The 15,291-nt window shown below is 40.5% G+C and overlaps 1 protein-coding gene across 5 annotated transcripts in view; it reads right to left on the reverse strand.

Annotated features, from left to right (window-relative positions):
• The window catches only part of ELMO1 (engulfment and cell motility 1), a 376,239-nt gene that overhangs the window by 171,629 nt on the left and 189,319 nt on the right, over positions 1-15,291 (reverse strand). For all 5 annotated transcript variants that reach the window (XM_042475479.1, XM_042475477.1, XM_042475480.1 and 2 more), the window contains one exon: positions 10,358-10,466. In XM_042475479.1, the coding sequence (XP_042331413.1) occupies positions 10,358-10,466 (109 nt within the window). The remainder of the gene's footprint in view (positions 1-10,357; positions 10,467-15,291) is intronic.

The raw sequence follows: 15,291 nt of genomic DNA on the forward strand, positions 1-15,291 counted from the left end.
TTAGGTCTAATATTTGCATATTAATAAGCAGTTGAAAACATTATATACATTTTTATAGTGTTGAATATATTAAGTGAAATGGCCTTTAGGGATAATTATACAGAGCTGTTATATCAACTAGGGAGCAAAAGCACTACTGATGTTCTATATTTCACATAAGGTGAGGTACTCAAAGGCTCTGCTTTTGTTTAGACCATTCTATTCTAGCTGATAGAATAGTTTTAATTTCACAGCAGAATAGGAATGGGTTTCTTTAGAGGCATGTGTGTGCGTTACCAATGCTGTGCATTAAATGCTTTTAATCATTCAAAAGAATGTTGTTTTAAATTGCCCTCAAGTTGCCCCTCTCCCACATGGTGACCCTGTAGATGAGACACCTCCAAGACCTCCTGTTTTCCACTACTCTGTGTAGGCCCTGCAAATTCAGGCTTCCGTCACTGAGGCCTGTTACAGACTGCCAAAATAAAGCTGCTTCAGGTCTCTTTGGAGGTATGCTATTTAAATGATGCATGGGTCCTAAGAATCTGGAAGCTGCACCAAAGCTGCACTCCACTGCTTAGGAATGGAGTGTGGCTTTGGCGTGACCTCCGGACTCTTAGGACTCATGCATCATTTAAATAGCATACCTCCAAAGAGACTCGAAGCAGTTTTATTTGGGCAGTCTGTAACAGGCCTGAGTTTATCCATCTGGCATGCATGCAGTCTTTCTCTCTTTCCGCTGCCTTCTACCTTCCCTAGCCTTATTGTCTCTTTTAACAAGTCGTGTCTTCTCATGATGTGGCCAAAGTAAGAAAGCATCATTCATCATCTTGGCTTCCAGAGATAATTCAAGCTTGATCTGACCAAGGACCCATCTGTCTGTCTTTCTGCCTGTCCAAAGTATCCTCAGCACTATTCTCCAGCACCCCATCTCAAATGAATTCACTTTCTTTCTCTCAGCTTTCTTGACTGTCCAGCTCTCACTTCCATGCATGGTGATGGGAAATATAATGGCTTGGACGATTCTAACTCTAACGCTCAGTTGTATATTATTACACTGTCCTTCCCATTCTTAGTCTTCTTCAAATTTCTTGACTCCAGTCTCTGTTGTAATCTACGCTTAATCCAAGGTATGGGAAATCTTTAACTATTATCTAGGTTGAATTTATGTAGATCTTCTATGGTCATTATTTTTTGTTTTCTTTATGTTAATCAGTAAGTACACTTTAGCACTTTCTACCTTGACCTTGCTTAGTAATTAGTAATTAGCCAGACAAATTTTAAACATCTGAAAACTGCACTGAAGATAAATAGAAGGGGCTAAAAGTCTGTTACAATCCCTGAGAACTGATACGACTACTTTGTGACTGATCTGAAGGGAAATAGGTTTTTGTGTCCATTTTTGTTGCAGTCCCACTACGTTGTTGCTTCCACTACTACTTCCATACAAGCGGGGGGAGTCTTTCCCCACTTTTCCAATTTTCAATTTAATTCTTCCTATTGCTACCCCAAGGCTAGGGGTTTAACTAAAGCAAGTTAAATAACCAAAAATAAAATAAAATAATTAACAGGATTATTTAACACAACTTGAAAAAGTAGTGAAACTGCTTCTTAGGGGGAAGATTGTCCTGTTAATAAAACTCCCATGTTATGATTCAGTCCTCCTCCACTTCTTTTACATGAGAAAAGAATTTCCACTGGATTCATGGGGCTGATGTCAGATTTTTTCCTCCAGAAACCTCTAATTAACTCTGAACATAGAAATATTTTTTTTCTAATAGAATTCTTGCCATATTTGATGTTGGCCATTAAACATAATCTACTCTGCACATCTCCAAATTCTGACTAAATAATATGTAGGCAGCGGCATGAAGTGAAAGAACTTTCCATACAATATTCCTTTCAGTTTCTGCTGTTGGGATGCTGACTATAGGCATAAGAAAGACTGGTGGAAGCTGACCTGGAAAGAGTCAACCTTAGGAAAATAGGGGGCACAGAAGATCAGCTTCTATGAGCGAATGTGGTTGCCTTGATGGTACTTGGTACTTAACTACAGTTGGATGTCCCAGCCCTCCCTCTTCTAAACATGAGCAGTTTTGCCCCTGTGGCCTTCAACCTGTTTGAATATCTAGTGAATAGGTGGGAATGACAACATATACGTGTATCCCAGCTTCACATTTTCAGCACATTCAGCCACTAAGACCTGATATGTGAGGAATACACATTATCAGAAGTATGGATGTAGTATGAAACATCTAGATGTCACCTTAAGTGTGCAGAGGAGCAGCAGCATGCATGATGGAACACAGTTCATAAAGCAACACATACATGCACTTTGGCAAGAGCATGTATCAAACAAATAGTACGGACCTTTGGCTTTTCCCACTTACACGTACAGTTAATGCCCTTAAACTTAATCATATTGAGTTACATGGTTTCAGCACTACCTGGAACAATTCTCCTACTTATTCAGTAAACACTAAATTCATATGCCTTGAATTCCAGAAACAGATGGCCTTTTAGGTCATTTCCACTTTGCCATAATTTAGAGCCAAAGCAAAATACAGTTCAACAAAATGCCACACTGACCTCAGTTTTACTATGCCAGCAGTACTGATACTATGCCAACTGGCTTACGTTTATCTATAGATCCTTGGGAAGGGCAAGCAAAGTTTAATTGGTAGAAGCTCATTTTCTTAAGCCATTCATTAGCAAAAATGTTTAGGCAGAAAAGAAAGTGATAGATGAGACTTCAAAGTGGACTGAAACATCAGGGTCCAATAGTTAAGCATCATGCCCTAATTGCAGGGTGGTTTCCCTGTGCAGTTCTAGCTCTTCCGATTAGTCATTTGTATAATTTTGGTGGGCAGAAGCAAAGAGGATTTGTTGGCAAAGAAAAATAGCAGTATGTGCCCTATTAAATTTTCTAATATTTCAAAGCTAAGCTTTGTTGCCAAATGAACAACTGATAAATGTTAACCATGAAGGGAAATGTCAAGCTCACTCAAAAGATTTTTCCCCCCAAAGACGACTTCAGCAACTCTCCAGTTCTTTCCTATTGCATTTGTTGACTTTTTCAGCACTCTGATTGTGTCAAGCAGACACAAGCTTACTTAAAATTTTATTCGGTCATTGACCAGCAATATAGTACAGAGTGCAATTGCAGCAATACAAAAACAGAATGTAATTGTATTATTTGTACATTGCTACTTATATAATAAAACATTAAAAACAGAATTAAGAATAAAAAATAAAAAAAATGAATGAGTATACATGCAGCTAAAGCAGCGAGGGTTGAGTAGTACAATATGTTTCTAGCTCTGATAATTTCCAGATTTTGGCCTGTGTGAGTAACACTTTCTATTAGCCTTCGAGGTTTTATCTCGTCATGATGGGGCGTATTTTATATACAATGTGGCAAAATTTAGCCACTGTATATACAACACTAGGCGACTGACTGTTCAAGAGATTACAAACAAGTACAGTGTCTGAGCTTCCTGGGAATTTTTCTAAAAGTGGGATGATCAGTTGAGACCGGATATCTTTAAAGAATAGACAATACAGGAAAGTATGTTCAAGGGTTTCAATATCACAGTTATTGCAAGGGCAAAGCCGTGCTTTGAAAGGAGTTTTCTTGTATCTTCCTTCTAGAACCGCTGAAGGGAGGGCGTTAAAGCGGGCTAAAGAGAAAGCTCTTCTAAATTTAGGTAATGTAATTTGGAACAAGTATGAAGCAGGTGACAGCATAGAAATTGATCTGTTGATTAGGATGCGCCCCGGAAAGGCAGCAGTCTCTATCTGTCCTTCTATATCGAGTAATCTCTCAAGCAGACACAAGCAGTTAGGATAGGATCCAAAGAACTGCAGAACTGGTTCTATGTGCCAGGCCAAGAAAATTTACAATTCACATTTCGTAAATGCGCACATCAAAAGATGCTCCATCAATAGCTTTGAACTGGACAATTCCAAAAGCACTTTTATATTACACAGAACCATTTTGTTTCAAACAAACAAACAAAAAACCTGCTAAAGACTATATTTCTTCAGTCCCTTAGTTACAGTCAATGAATATGCTTTTATCCTAGCCACAAGAGATGTATGTACTGAGGGTATAATTTTTCCATAATATTTTCAAGAACCCTGAGCTAAACAATAGTGATGCTAAGCAGCAATGTATACTGTTAGGGTCCATAATGAGCAGTAGATGACCGAGATAAGAAATTCACATGTGGTGAATAGTTCCTTATCTGTAAACAAATTTCCCTAAAGGTACTGGTCTTTTGGCTGATCTCATGTCTTTGGGGGCAGGACATTACAAATTTATGTAGTGAGGATGGGATAAATGTAGAGATAGGCGCGTTACAGACTGCCCCTTTGGGGCGGACTGTAGGCGCTCCTTTCCCTGGTGTATCGGGGCCTCAGCTGCCACAACGGCAGCCCCCAAGGCCGACGCTTTCCATGAGGAAGTGGCAAAAGGCCGCTTCCCCGCAGCCTGGAAAGGGGTGTCCTTGGGGCTTCAAGCCCCAAGGACACCCGGCGATGGCGGGGAGGAGGAGAAAGGGGCTGCTTGGTCCCTTTCTCCTCTGCGTCGCTGGCGCTGTCATCTAAAGGCTGCGCCCAGCGATGCAAAGCTGGAAGGAGCTCCGAAACGGAGCTCCTTCTGGGGCCGCGGAAAGGGCGCACTAGGCGCCCTCGCGCGGCCCCACTACATCACAACCGCACCGCCTTGTTTGGAGGCGGCGCGGTCGTGACGTAGTCAGGGCGGCGGCCGTGTGGAACGGCCGCCGCCATTTTATACATACTGAGCACGTACTAGGGTTGGGGGTGTGCGGAGGCATCACCGCTTCCTAACTCTAGTACGTGCTCAGCACGTACTTAGAGGCCCGTCTGTAACGGGCTGTAGTTTAAGTAGCTTAATCCTCTAACACAATCTTAATCCTCTATCACAAGTCAAAATCCTTATTTAGGAGATCTGTCTTAAATGATCTTAAAATCCTGCAAATGGTGGCAGACTGTGTAAAAATTAATGTGTTTTTTTAATTAAAAAGTGGACCCTTTATTTAAGCTGAATTTTTAAAGCTACCCTAAATAAAATACTTAGGACACAACCAGTAGTTAGGCTCAACTAGAGTAAGACCTATTGAATTAATGAGAACTTGGTAAATGAACAGTTAAGCAAGTTCCAGACAGTCCATGTCTATACTCTAGTTGGGACGAATAAATTGATTTTTGGTTTAAATTTCTTTTGAATCTTAACAATACCAATTAAAACTAAGAGCATGTCTAAATGAACCAAATAAAGTCATTTCTCCCAGTCTTCATTGCAACCTGTCTTCACAACACAGGGGTGAATACCTAATTCAAGTGCAGACTGTTTTCATTATGTAAGGCCAGTTCTGCATTGAATACACCTTAACCCTCCTTTAAACTGGTTTGAAATACAATCATCCCTCTGTATCCATAGTTTTTTATCCATAGATTCAACCATTCATGGCTTAAAAATATTAACAACTATATATGAATTCCAAATAGCAAACCTCAATTTTGCCATTTTATGTAAAGGACACCATTTTACCATGCCACTGCATTTAATGGGACTTGAGCATCCATGGATTTTTGTTATCCAGGCGGTCCTGGAACCAAACTCCAGCAGATACAAAGGGTCCACTCTAACTCACCTTTTGCTCTAGATTTTGCATGAAAACCCAGAGCACTCTTTAGCAATGCCAGGCGGCTGTCTACACACACTTCCCTGCTGTGTTGCCCACCGCCACCACAACTGGTGTGAGTCACACAAGGTGGCCAGCCATGCCACTAGTCTCCTTGTTTCTTACCCCAGAGGGAGTGAAGTGAAGCAGCAGCAGTGGTGCCAGACAACACAATCGGGACATGTATGTAGACAGCCACCTGGTATTGGTATGGACTGTGGAGGTAACAGGGGGAATTCCGAGGGAGCTAATAATCTTATCTTTTCGTAGGCAGATGAGACTGGATTTCTCAAGGAGTCTCTGTATTGTTACATCTGAAAAAAATGTTCAGGAGTTATATAGGTAAGGTGGCCATCCAGGTGATTTTTCCTTCTCTCCCTCCTATTGCTCAGACTGAGTCAGAACATACCCTAACATAAAATCAATAGGCAGAATCCCTGCAATTTTACTCTGGAAAGTAGCCAATTACACCACTGACAACAAAAAAGAAAGAAAGAAAGAAAGAATACTGTTCTAGCTTTCTATTACATAAACTTAGTTACCCCAGTAACTGATTAACAATATCACATATATGTTACATACAACTTCTAAATCTTACTAGAAGATTGTGCAGGATCCCTGTCTGCCTAATAGTTTGGCAATAGTTTTAACCCACCCCTTTTACATATAACCCATTCTTTTATGCTGTTCTTAATAAAATTGAGCTATACTTTGATGCATTTCCCCCTAGACTTCTCTGTTCTGCCAGTCATATTTGTACATATCCATCTAAAAGGAACTCACAAGTTGTAAGAATGTAACACACAAATGAATCTAAGAATATATCAACTTTGCGCTTTAGGAGAGTTTTGACCAGTTAACTATTACACAAGAAGGAATCAATTCATCATATCTATTAAATTATATATCTCAGAGTGTTTTTGAAAATATATTCCAGTGCAAGTGCAGGAAGCAGAAAGAACCATGAGAGCATTAATACATATTTTGAAATATTAAGCACATGAACTGTCAGATATAACTTTGGTTTAGACTGTGACTGATGATTTTAGCACTACATATTTTATTGAGCAATATAGCCTTTACTGTTAATTGAAGGATTCATTCTGTATGTTCTCCTAAAGTAACAGCTCAGGTTTGCAAGTCTCAGCATAACAAATCAGATGTATTCTTTATTTGTGGTACACGGGAGCTCATATGTTGAAACAACATTTTTTAAAGAAGTAATATAGTTTGTTTGCAAAGAACCCCTTCCCCCAAACCAAAATAAATAAAAAGAAATCCTTGTGGTAGCAGCACCATGCACTCCCCGTTTGTTCCAAAAACCCAAACAATCACTAAAAAATTGAAAAGAAAAGCTGAATTGTAAAATATTGCATATCAAAGATTCTTCCTTTGGACTTGGTTATAAATGAAAACAGTTCAGGTATAACTTACTCCTTGCACTTAGTGGAAGTGCTCTGCTTAAAAATGATTACATCTCCAGAAACATTCTACATTCTTAGGCCAAGCACCACAAATGCCTTTTAGGAACCTAGCAGCAAGAGATGACTTTTCTGCCCAGCAAGTCAATGCAGCAACAGTATGAGCACACCTGAAGCTCACACATTCTGTCTACTTTTTTAATCTACCCTGTCAAATATAGTATTCATAAAAAAGACAGGAATAATGATAACTGTTTTTTTAAAGCATCTTACAGTTTTTGATACAATTAATCTTACACAATAAGTTTGGAATCAAATGCATTTTCTTAACAGATACTCGAATTGCTTGGAGGGCAAAGCTAGCAGCCAACAGATCTATACAACTGCAGCCATAGTAACTCCAGCACAGCCTCTGAAAAGACTGCAGAAGGTGAGCTGTGTCTGGGGGAGGAGGCATCCTTGACTGACAGCTTTTTAAGGGTTGTGTGTGGTTTTGGTTTTTTTGTGACCCTGTGTTCTCCATGAGCACATGGTCTAAGGAGGTGGGGCTTCTAATGGGTAACTTCTCACCATGAAAACCCTATGCTGAAACAGCACAGAATGGAACAAAGGATAGGACCACAACACAAACAGAGAGCAAAAAGGGAGGCACAGGGGATAATCACAAACAGAGAATTAAACGAGGGCACAGAAGAACACTAAAAAGATGCCATCCAAGCAGCAGAAATACCCAACAAAGTAAAGAACATCCAAAGCAGCACTACCAGAGGACGTTTTCGTTGACTGCCCCAAGGTTGTGCAATGACCTGCCGGAGGAGATACGACTGCTAAAAATGCTGACTGCTTTTAAAACTGCATTATAGATACATCTCTTCTGGCAGGCCTACCCAGTGTACTTTTAATCATGTATGTTGAATTGTACCATATGAAGATGAACCCAAATTCTGGAAAGTGAAGTGGAAGAGGCACTCAGAGAAACTGGAAGAATAAAAAAAACCAGGAACAGACTATATCCCAGTAAAACTGCTTCACACCACTCAAACAGATTAAATTCCAGTGTTAACCAAAATATGCCAGCAAATGTGGAAAACAAAAAAGTGGCCACAGATTGGGGACGATCAATATACATTCCCATGCACAAAAAAGGGGACACAAAAGACTACAGCAATTACAGAACCATAGCATTAATTTCCAACACAAGCAAAATTTAGCTAAAAAATCTGCAGCATAGACTGCAATATTATATGGAGAGAGAATTGACAGATGTCTGAGTAGGGTTCATGAAAAGAAGAGGCACTAGGGACCATATCACAAGCATACAATGAATTATGGAGTGAGCCAAAGAATTCCTGGGAAAAAAATCAGCATGTGATTTATAGATGATAGTAAGGCCTTTGTCTGCATAGATCACAAAAAGCTATGGAATGATCTCAAAGAAATGGGAGTGCCACTACATCTGATAGTCTTGATGAGGAATCTATACTTAGGACAAGAGGCTTCCAGGGCGTGGAGCTTCAGGGACAGGGCTTTCAGGGTGTGGCTTCCAGGGGCAGTGTGCACTTCCTCCAACTGTGCCACCCTGTCCTTGTCCTGATGAAGAAAATGAAGGGATGGCATGCAGGGATAGTCTGTGTGGGGGAAGTGCAGAGCTGGCAAATGGGACACAGTGCATGGGGAGAGGGCCTGACTGGGTGTTCTCCCTCCTTCTGGGGTTTCACCAGTTTGGGCTGCGCGCGCGCACACACACACACACACACACCATGTGCCTAGTGACACCACTACTTGGAACAATCACTAAAGTCAAAGAAGAAAGCGCAGAGGCAGGCCTAAAGTTAAACATAAAGAAGACAAAAAATAATGACCATGGAGGAGCTACATAAATTCAACCAGATAATGACGAAATCAAAATAGTTAAAGATTTCCCCTATTTTGTATCAAACATTGATCATAATGGAGACTGAAGTCAAGAAATCAGAAGAAATTTAGGAATGGGAAGGTCAGCTATGAAAGAACTAGACAAAATCCTAAAGAGTAAAGATATACAGCTGAACACTAAAGATGGAATTGTTCACGCCATTGTATTCCTCATTAACATGCACGGTTGTGAGAGCTGGACAGTGAAGAAACCAGATACAAAGACAATTAATTCATTTGAGATGTGGTGCTGGAGAAAAGTGCTGAGTATACTGTGGACAGCCAAAAAGACAAACAATTGGGTCCTCGAACAAATAAAGTCTGAACTCTCCCTGGAAGCTAAGATGACGAAATTGATGCTGTCACAGCCACATTGTGCGAAGGCATGACTCGTTATTAAAATGTATTGTAACTTGCCTTGATCCGTAAGGAGAGATGGGATATAAATAAATTGCTATTATTATTATTACTATTATTATTATTAGAAAATACAACGTGGATAGGGAAGGTAGAAAGCAATAGAAAGAGAGGAAGACCACATGCCAGATGGATCAATTCAATAAGCGAGACCATGGGCCTGACCCTACAGGGTCTGAGCAGAGAGGTAGAGGATAAGGGGGCTTGGAGAAGTATCATTCACAGGGTAGCCATGAGTGGAGGTCAACTTGAAGGCAACTAATAATAATAGATTCTTGTTTGCTTATTTTTTATTTTTGAAAGCTGATTCATGATTTTTGCACTTTAACATTTAGATCATTTAATGCTGCATAAGGGAATTCACCATGTGCTCTAAATTACAGAAAACATCTGACCCAAGGAGGCTATACCAGGTCTTTTTGCATACACACCCTTTTCATCTGCAAAGAATGCACACACTACTATTTTTCTGCAATCCAGAACCAGCTTTTGAGTCTATGTTCGGCTAGTACATCCAGTGGCACATTGTTTTATCATCACTGTTGGGGCTCAGGTTTAGAGCTACCATGCTGGCAAGACTGTCACAGACTGAATTATAATAACAGTGGGTGATGCATGAAGTTGTTACATCAAAGTTCTTTGTCTTGTTAATTACCTGGAGAGACTAGAAGCTGCAAAGACTCATTCTATATTTTTCCGTCATCATTTAGCAATCAGCTGCAATATCTCAAGCCATGCTGCTTCAGTATGCAAAATTGCATTGCAGCATGAAAGGTAAATTCTTTGTGAAACTTTGTGTCTCATTCAATCCACTATTTACACAGTAAAACGCCACCAGAAAATGTTATTTTGCAACACTGATACACTCCATAGGAAAACCACAAAATGCTTACTTAGATAATGCACTAACAGACTTACGTAATTCTCCCACTTTCAGGATATCACACAGCATCTTTGTTAATTCAATACTACTCCGACCAAATGGACATTCATGCTTGTCTTCTCGGCTGCTGTTCTCTAGGACAATCTGAAATAAAACATCCAAACAGTTAAAAGAAAAGGTATGCCATTATCTGTTCCATAAGTAATATTGCCAGCTCTGTACATGTAACATGGAGTGTAACTACAGTTGCATAAATTCCATATGTCAATTATAGTGGACAAATAAGCCTGGGATTAGGTTACGTCCACTACTCTGGCAGTCATCCAGTTCCAAAGTAGCATCCTATCCTTAGTATAGGATACCGTCACATATCCACATTGCTTGAGTAATGTGTTTCTTCAGGGTGCTGCCCTTCACAGCTGCAATTTCTTGGCATTTTAAAGATACAGTGAATATGGAAAGCCCATAACACAATGTGTTAAACTGACAGAGGGTTTGCTGTTCTTGTTAACTGAATTGCTTCCAGATGATGCACTTTAATAGAAATCTAGGTCTAGGAAATAATTTCAAACAATTTCCCATGGAGAGCTGTGCTTCATGATAAGCTCTGCATCTGCATTTTGTGATAAGCTCTATGACCAGTTATCCAAAGCAAATGGAAAGAAAAGCCCGAACCCAAAACACTTGGCCAGAAGATCAAAGTATTCCCAATTAAAAGAAGTCTGAACTCCCTTCATATCACAGTTCCTTGGAAGCACTATGAACGGCAGCCGCTGAGGCCCCGATCCGCCCCTTTTCCCAGTAGACTCAGGGTGTCATAACAGGACAGTAAGTTGTTAACTGTACCATTTGTTATCATTGTACTTCTACTGTAACCTTTTTAAACTTTTAAACCATCTATCTTGAGTCCCAGTGTTTTGAGAAAGTGTCAGTAAGTAAGTAAACAAATCTGCTGCTAAAGATGGGAAAGACAGGTGGCATAGCTGTAACTTATGTTCCTTGAGTAGTCATCTGTGCATTCACACATATGGGCCCCACACCTTTGTCAAGGCACTATTTGGAACCATCTAGCTAGTAGAAATTTTGGTGGTAGCTCCACCTTCCCTCTTTAATTTGCATGCTCTGGCAGCCATTTCCACAATTCCAACTCCTTCAAGACAGTGGCAGCAATCAACAATAGAACCAGGTGTGCCAATGAAGAGAGGAAGGGTGGAAATTCACAGATGATTTCAAGAAACAGCCTTTCTTCTTTATGCATCTACCTTTTTGCTTTGTGGTTTCGCTGTATCAAACATATGGGTGCTTATTAGCAAGCTCACTCAGCCCTGTAACACAGATGCCAAAAGGAGCCTTTTCTGTCTGCTTCAGGGGCATGGCATGCAGATGACGCACACCCCTGGATCAGCCGGAAGCCGCTCTGAGGCCACTTAAGGCAGCTCGAAGCAGCCAGGAAAACCACCCGCCAGTGGCCAACTTTGAGACTGTGGCGATGGCCAGCTTTGAGAGTGAGCTGTGCAGTCTACACAATCCCCAGCCAATCATTGTCTAATCGCTGCTGGAGTGGGCTCTGGCCGCTCCTTCGTGGTCATCTGTTTCATTCCTCACTTGAGAAGGTGGGAAGCATAGCAGTTAAAGATCAAAGTTAGGACAGTTCTGTCAAATGCCGCATTAGACTGAGCGCTTGTATCCAGGCGAAAATGCTGGACGATCACTGAGGGGTTGAGCCCAGATAGCAGGCCAATATAGTTCTGTTGGGGAATGCTCCTCAAGGCGGCCACAGATGTAATTGTGGCCCTGGTGGAGTGGCTTCTTATTCAGTTGTCCAGGGGGTGATTCGCAAGTTTGTAGGAGTACATCATAATCTGAATAAACATCTAGCAAAGGTCTGTGGGGAAATGTTCTAACCCTTCCAACAAAGAGAACAAATGGGCACCTATGAAGCAGATGTACTGAGTTGTGGTCAGACAAGCTGTGTCTAAGTTTATGCACAATCCAAGATGAGAGAGAAGACAGAGTGCAGTTTCAGCCACAACTTAAAACTTGAATCTGGAGCTGGCAAAAAGCATCTAGCCATCAATGTAAGGGAAGAGCAGTATGCTCTATTGATGAAGATGTACTGAGATGAAGGCCATGACCTTCATAAAACACCCTGACAGGCTGAAAGGCAGTACTTTGAACTAAAATAGGTTGTTATTGATCACATACCTGAGGTACTGTCAATCATTTGGATGTATCATGATGTGGAAATAGTGTCCCAAAGGTTGATAGTGGCAAACCAATCTCCCTCCTAATAGAAGGGGAAGTATATTGGTGAGTGTAACCATTTGGAATTGACACACAGTTATGAAGGAATTCACCTTCCTCAGATAAAGGATTGGCCTCAGCCACTTAGACAAGTCTAAGCACTGATGTCAAGGACTACCTCCCCTAATGTTGACCCTAGGTGCTCTGAATGGGTGACTTGCTAGAAGCCTCACCCTCTACAACTGAGCTGATGACATCAATCTCCTCATTAATTTGCTGAACTGCCAGAGAAAACTCAAGATTGTAGAGTTCAGAGTGGATTAGTAATGGGGCTGGTGGGACAGAGGCCATTGGTAGCTCTGCTGATGTCTCCTTTTTCTGTTTGTCCTCATCCTTATGAGGCTTTTTGTCCTTGTGAGCCTTCACAGCATGAGGAATGGTGGGGGACATCATCAATGGTACTGAGGAAAGTATTGTAGTCTGTACTGCTGACACAGAGGTAGCAGGCATCATACCAGTGGTAGGAGCTGACACCACAAGGGCAGTGAAAAAGCTGGGTGATCTGGAAACTGATTACTTTGTAGTAAAAAACACAGATTTCCGATTGAGAGAACGCAAGTGCACAACCCCATTGCCTAGTGAGTAAAACAGAATAAAAACTCCCAGATGGTTGCATTGTGGGAGCCACCCAAACAAAGAAGGCAGTCAGTGTACCCGTTAGACAAGGCAATTTTCCTTGAGTAAGAGGAGTAAGATGTGAAGAGTGGCCACAAGGCCATAGACCCATTCAGGGCTTAAACAGAGTAGGTAAAATGAAGTAGCTGAGAGGGTCCGTCATGCTGCTGTCATGGCATGCAAAGAAGAACTGATGAAATGACTGCCAGGGTGTGGGAAATAAGGAGAGAGAGTGGAGCTACCTCCAATATTTCTGCTAGCTAGAAGGTTCCAAACAGTGGCTCTACATAGGCGTGAGACCAGTATGTGTGATGCATAGAGACCATGAAGAACAACAGTTATTTGTCAGATTTCCCAACAGTTGAGCCAAAATAACTTTACTTGCTCTGAGTATTATAAATCTTGATGTGGATAGGTTGGGGGTGCCATTTTCTGCTCTGCTTCAGACATCAAAATGCTTCAGGTTAGTCAAATTAGTTTTAGTATAAAAAAATAACTGAAGTAAAACTATTATTAATAAATATTAATAGAAACTAAAGAGTCATATGAACTAGTGGCTATGAAACTGGACTCAGTTTATAATCTATTTTTGGAAAACTAATGAAAGAAGCTACTGCAAAAAGTAACTAGTAATTATACTTTTTTGAATATTTAGGAAATGGAATTTTCAAAGGTATTGTAAGGCTGCACCAAGAATAATCCATTAATTCAGCAAAGAAACAAGAATTTGTCATTAATGAGGTGTCTAGAACATAGAATTAACTTTACTTAAGCAAATCCCCTTTAAATAATAACCTCTCTCTTCCTTCTCTCGCTCAAATCACTCTCTCTCACATACACACACATTCAGTCTCCTAAGTAATGAAGCTCTGACTTTTTAAAGCATCTGTTTTGCTTTAGAGTGCCAGTGTAGTGTATTGGTTTGAGTACTGGACTACAACTCTGAAGAACAGATTTGATGGAATTTCTGCTCAGCCATTCACTGGGTGATCATAGGGAAGTCACACTCTTTCAACCTCAAAGGAAGGCAGAGGCAACCCCCCCCCCCCGAACAAATCATGGTAAGAAAAAGCTGTGATAGGGTCACCTTAATGGTGTCATAATTGGAAACAATTGGAAGGCACACAATGTTTATCTTTAAGGCAGCAATTTTATGCACATTTATTTAGGTGTAAGACTCAATCAACGGCTCTTAAGGTCATGGGAGTGCCACCCCATCTGATAGTCCCAAAGAGAAATCTATATTCAGGGCAAGAGGCTACTGTCAGAATGGAATATGAAAAAACAGAATGCTTCCCAATTGGCAAGGGGGTCAGGCAAGGCTGCATTTATCACCCTATATATTCAATTTATATGCAGAAAATATCGTAAGAAGAGCAGACTAGGGAGAAGTGAAGATAGGAGGAAGGAACACCAACAATCTAAGGTATGTAGACAACACAACACTACTAGTTGAATAGCAATAGCAATAAAATTTATTCGGTCTTTGACTTGTATAACTACTAGTGGAAAATATCACAGACTTGTAACTATTATTAAGGAAGGTCAAAGATAAAAGTGCAAAGGCATGTTTAATGCTGAACATAAAGGAAACAAAAATAATGGCCATAAAGAAAACAAAAATAATGACTCTCCTTGGAAGCCAAGATGATCAAATTGGGCTGTTGTACTTTGGCCACATCATGAGAAGGCAGGATTCATTAGAAAAGACAATAATGACAGGAAAGGTAGATGGCAGTAGAAAGACCACAAGCTAGATTGATGAATAGACTCAATCAGATCGTTCACAGGCCTTGATTTGTAGGATCTAAGCAGAGCAGTGGAGGATAGAGGGACTTGGCAATGTCTCATCCAAAGAATCTCCATGGGTTGGGGTCAACATGAGAGTAGTTACCAACAACAAACAACAAGACTCAATGAACTTAATGACACTGACATCTATGTAAACTCTTTTATGCTGCATTTAAAATTTATTATCACTTTCATTACTTTTTCTTTTAAATACCACAGTATATTTGGGAGGACAAGTAACACTTAAAAAGGAACATCT

This window comes from Sceloporus undulatus, chromosome 6 (genome assembly GCF_019175285.1).
Source record: "Sceloporus undulatus isolate JIND9_A2432 ecotype Alabama chromosome 6, SceUnd_v1.1, whole genome shotgun sequence".
NCBI lineage: Eukaryota > Metazoa > Chordata > Lepidosauria > Squamata > Phrynosomatidae > Sceloporus > Sceloporus undulatus.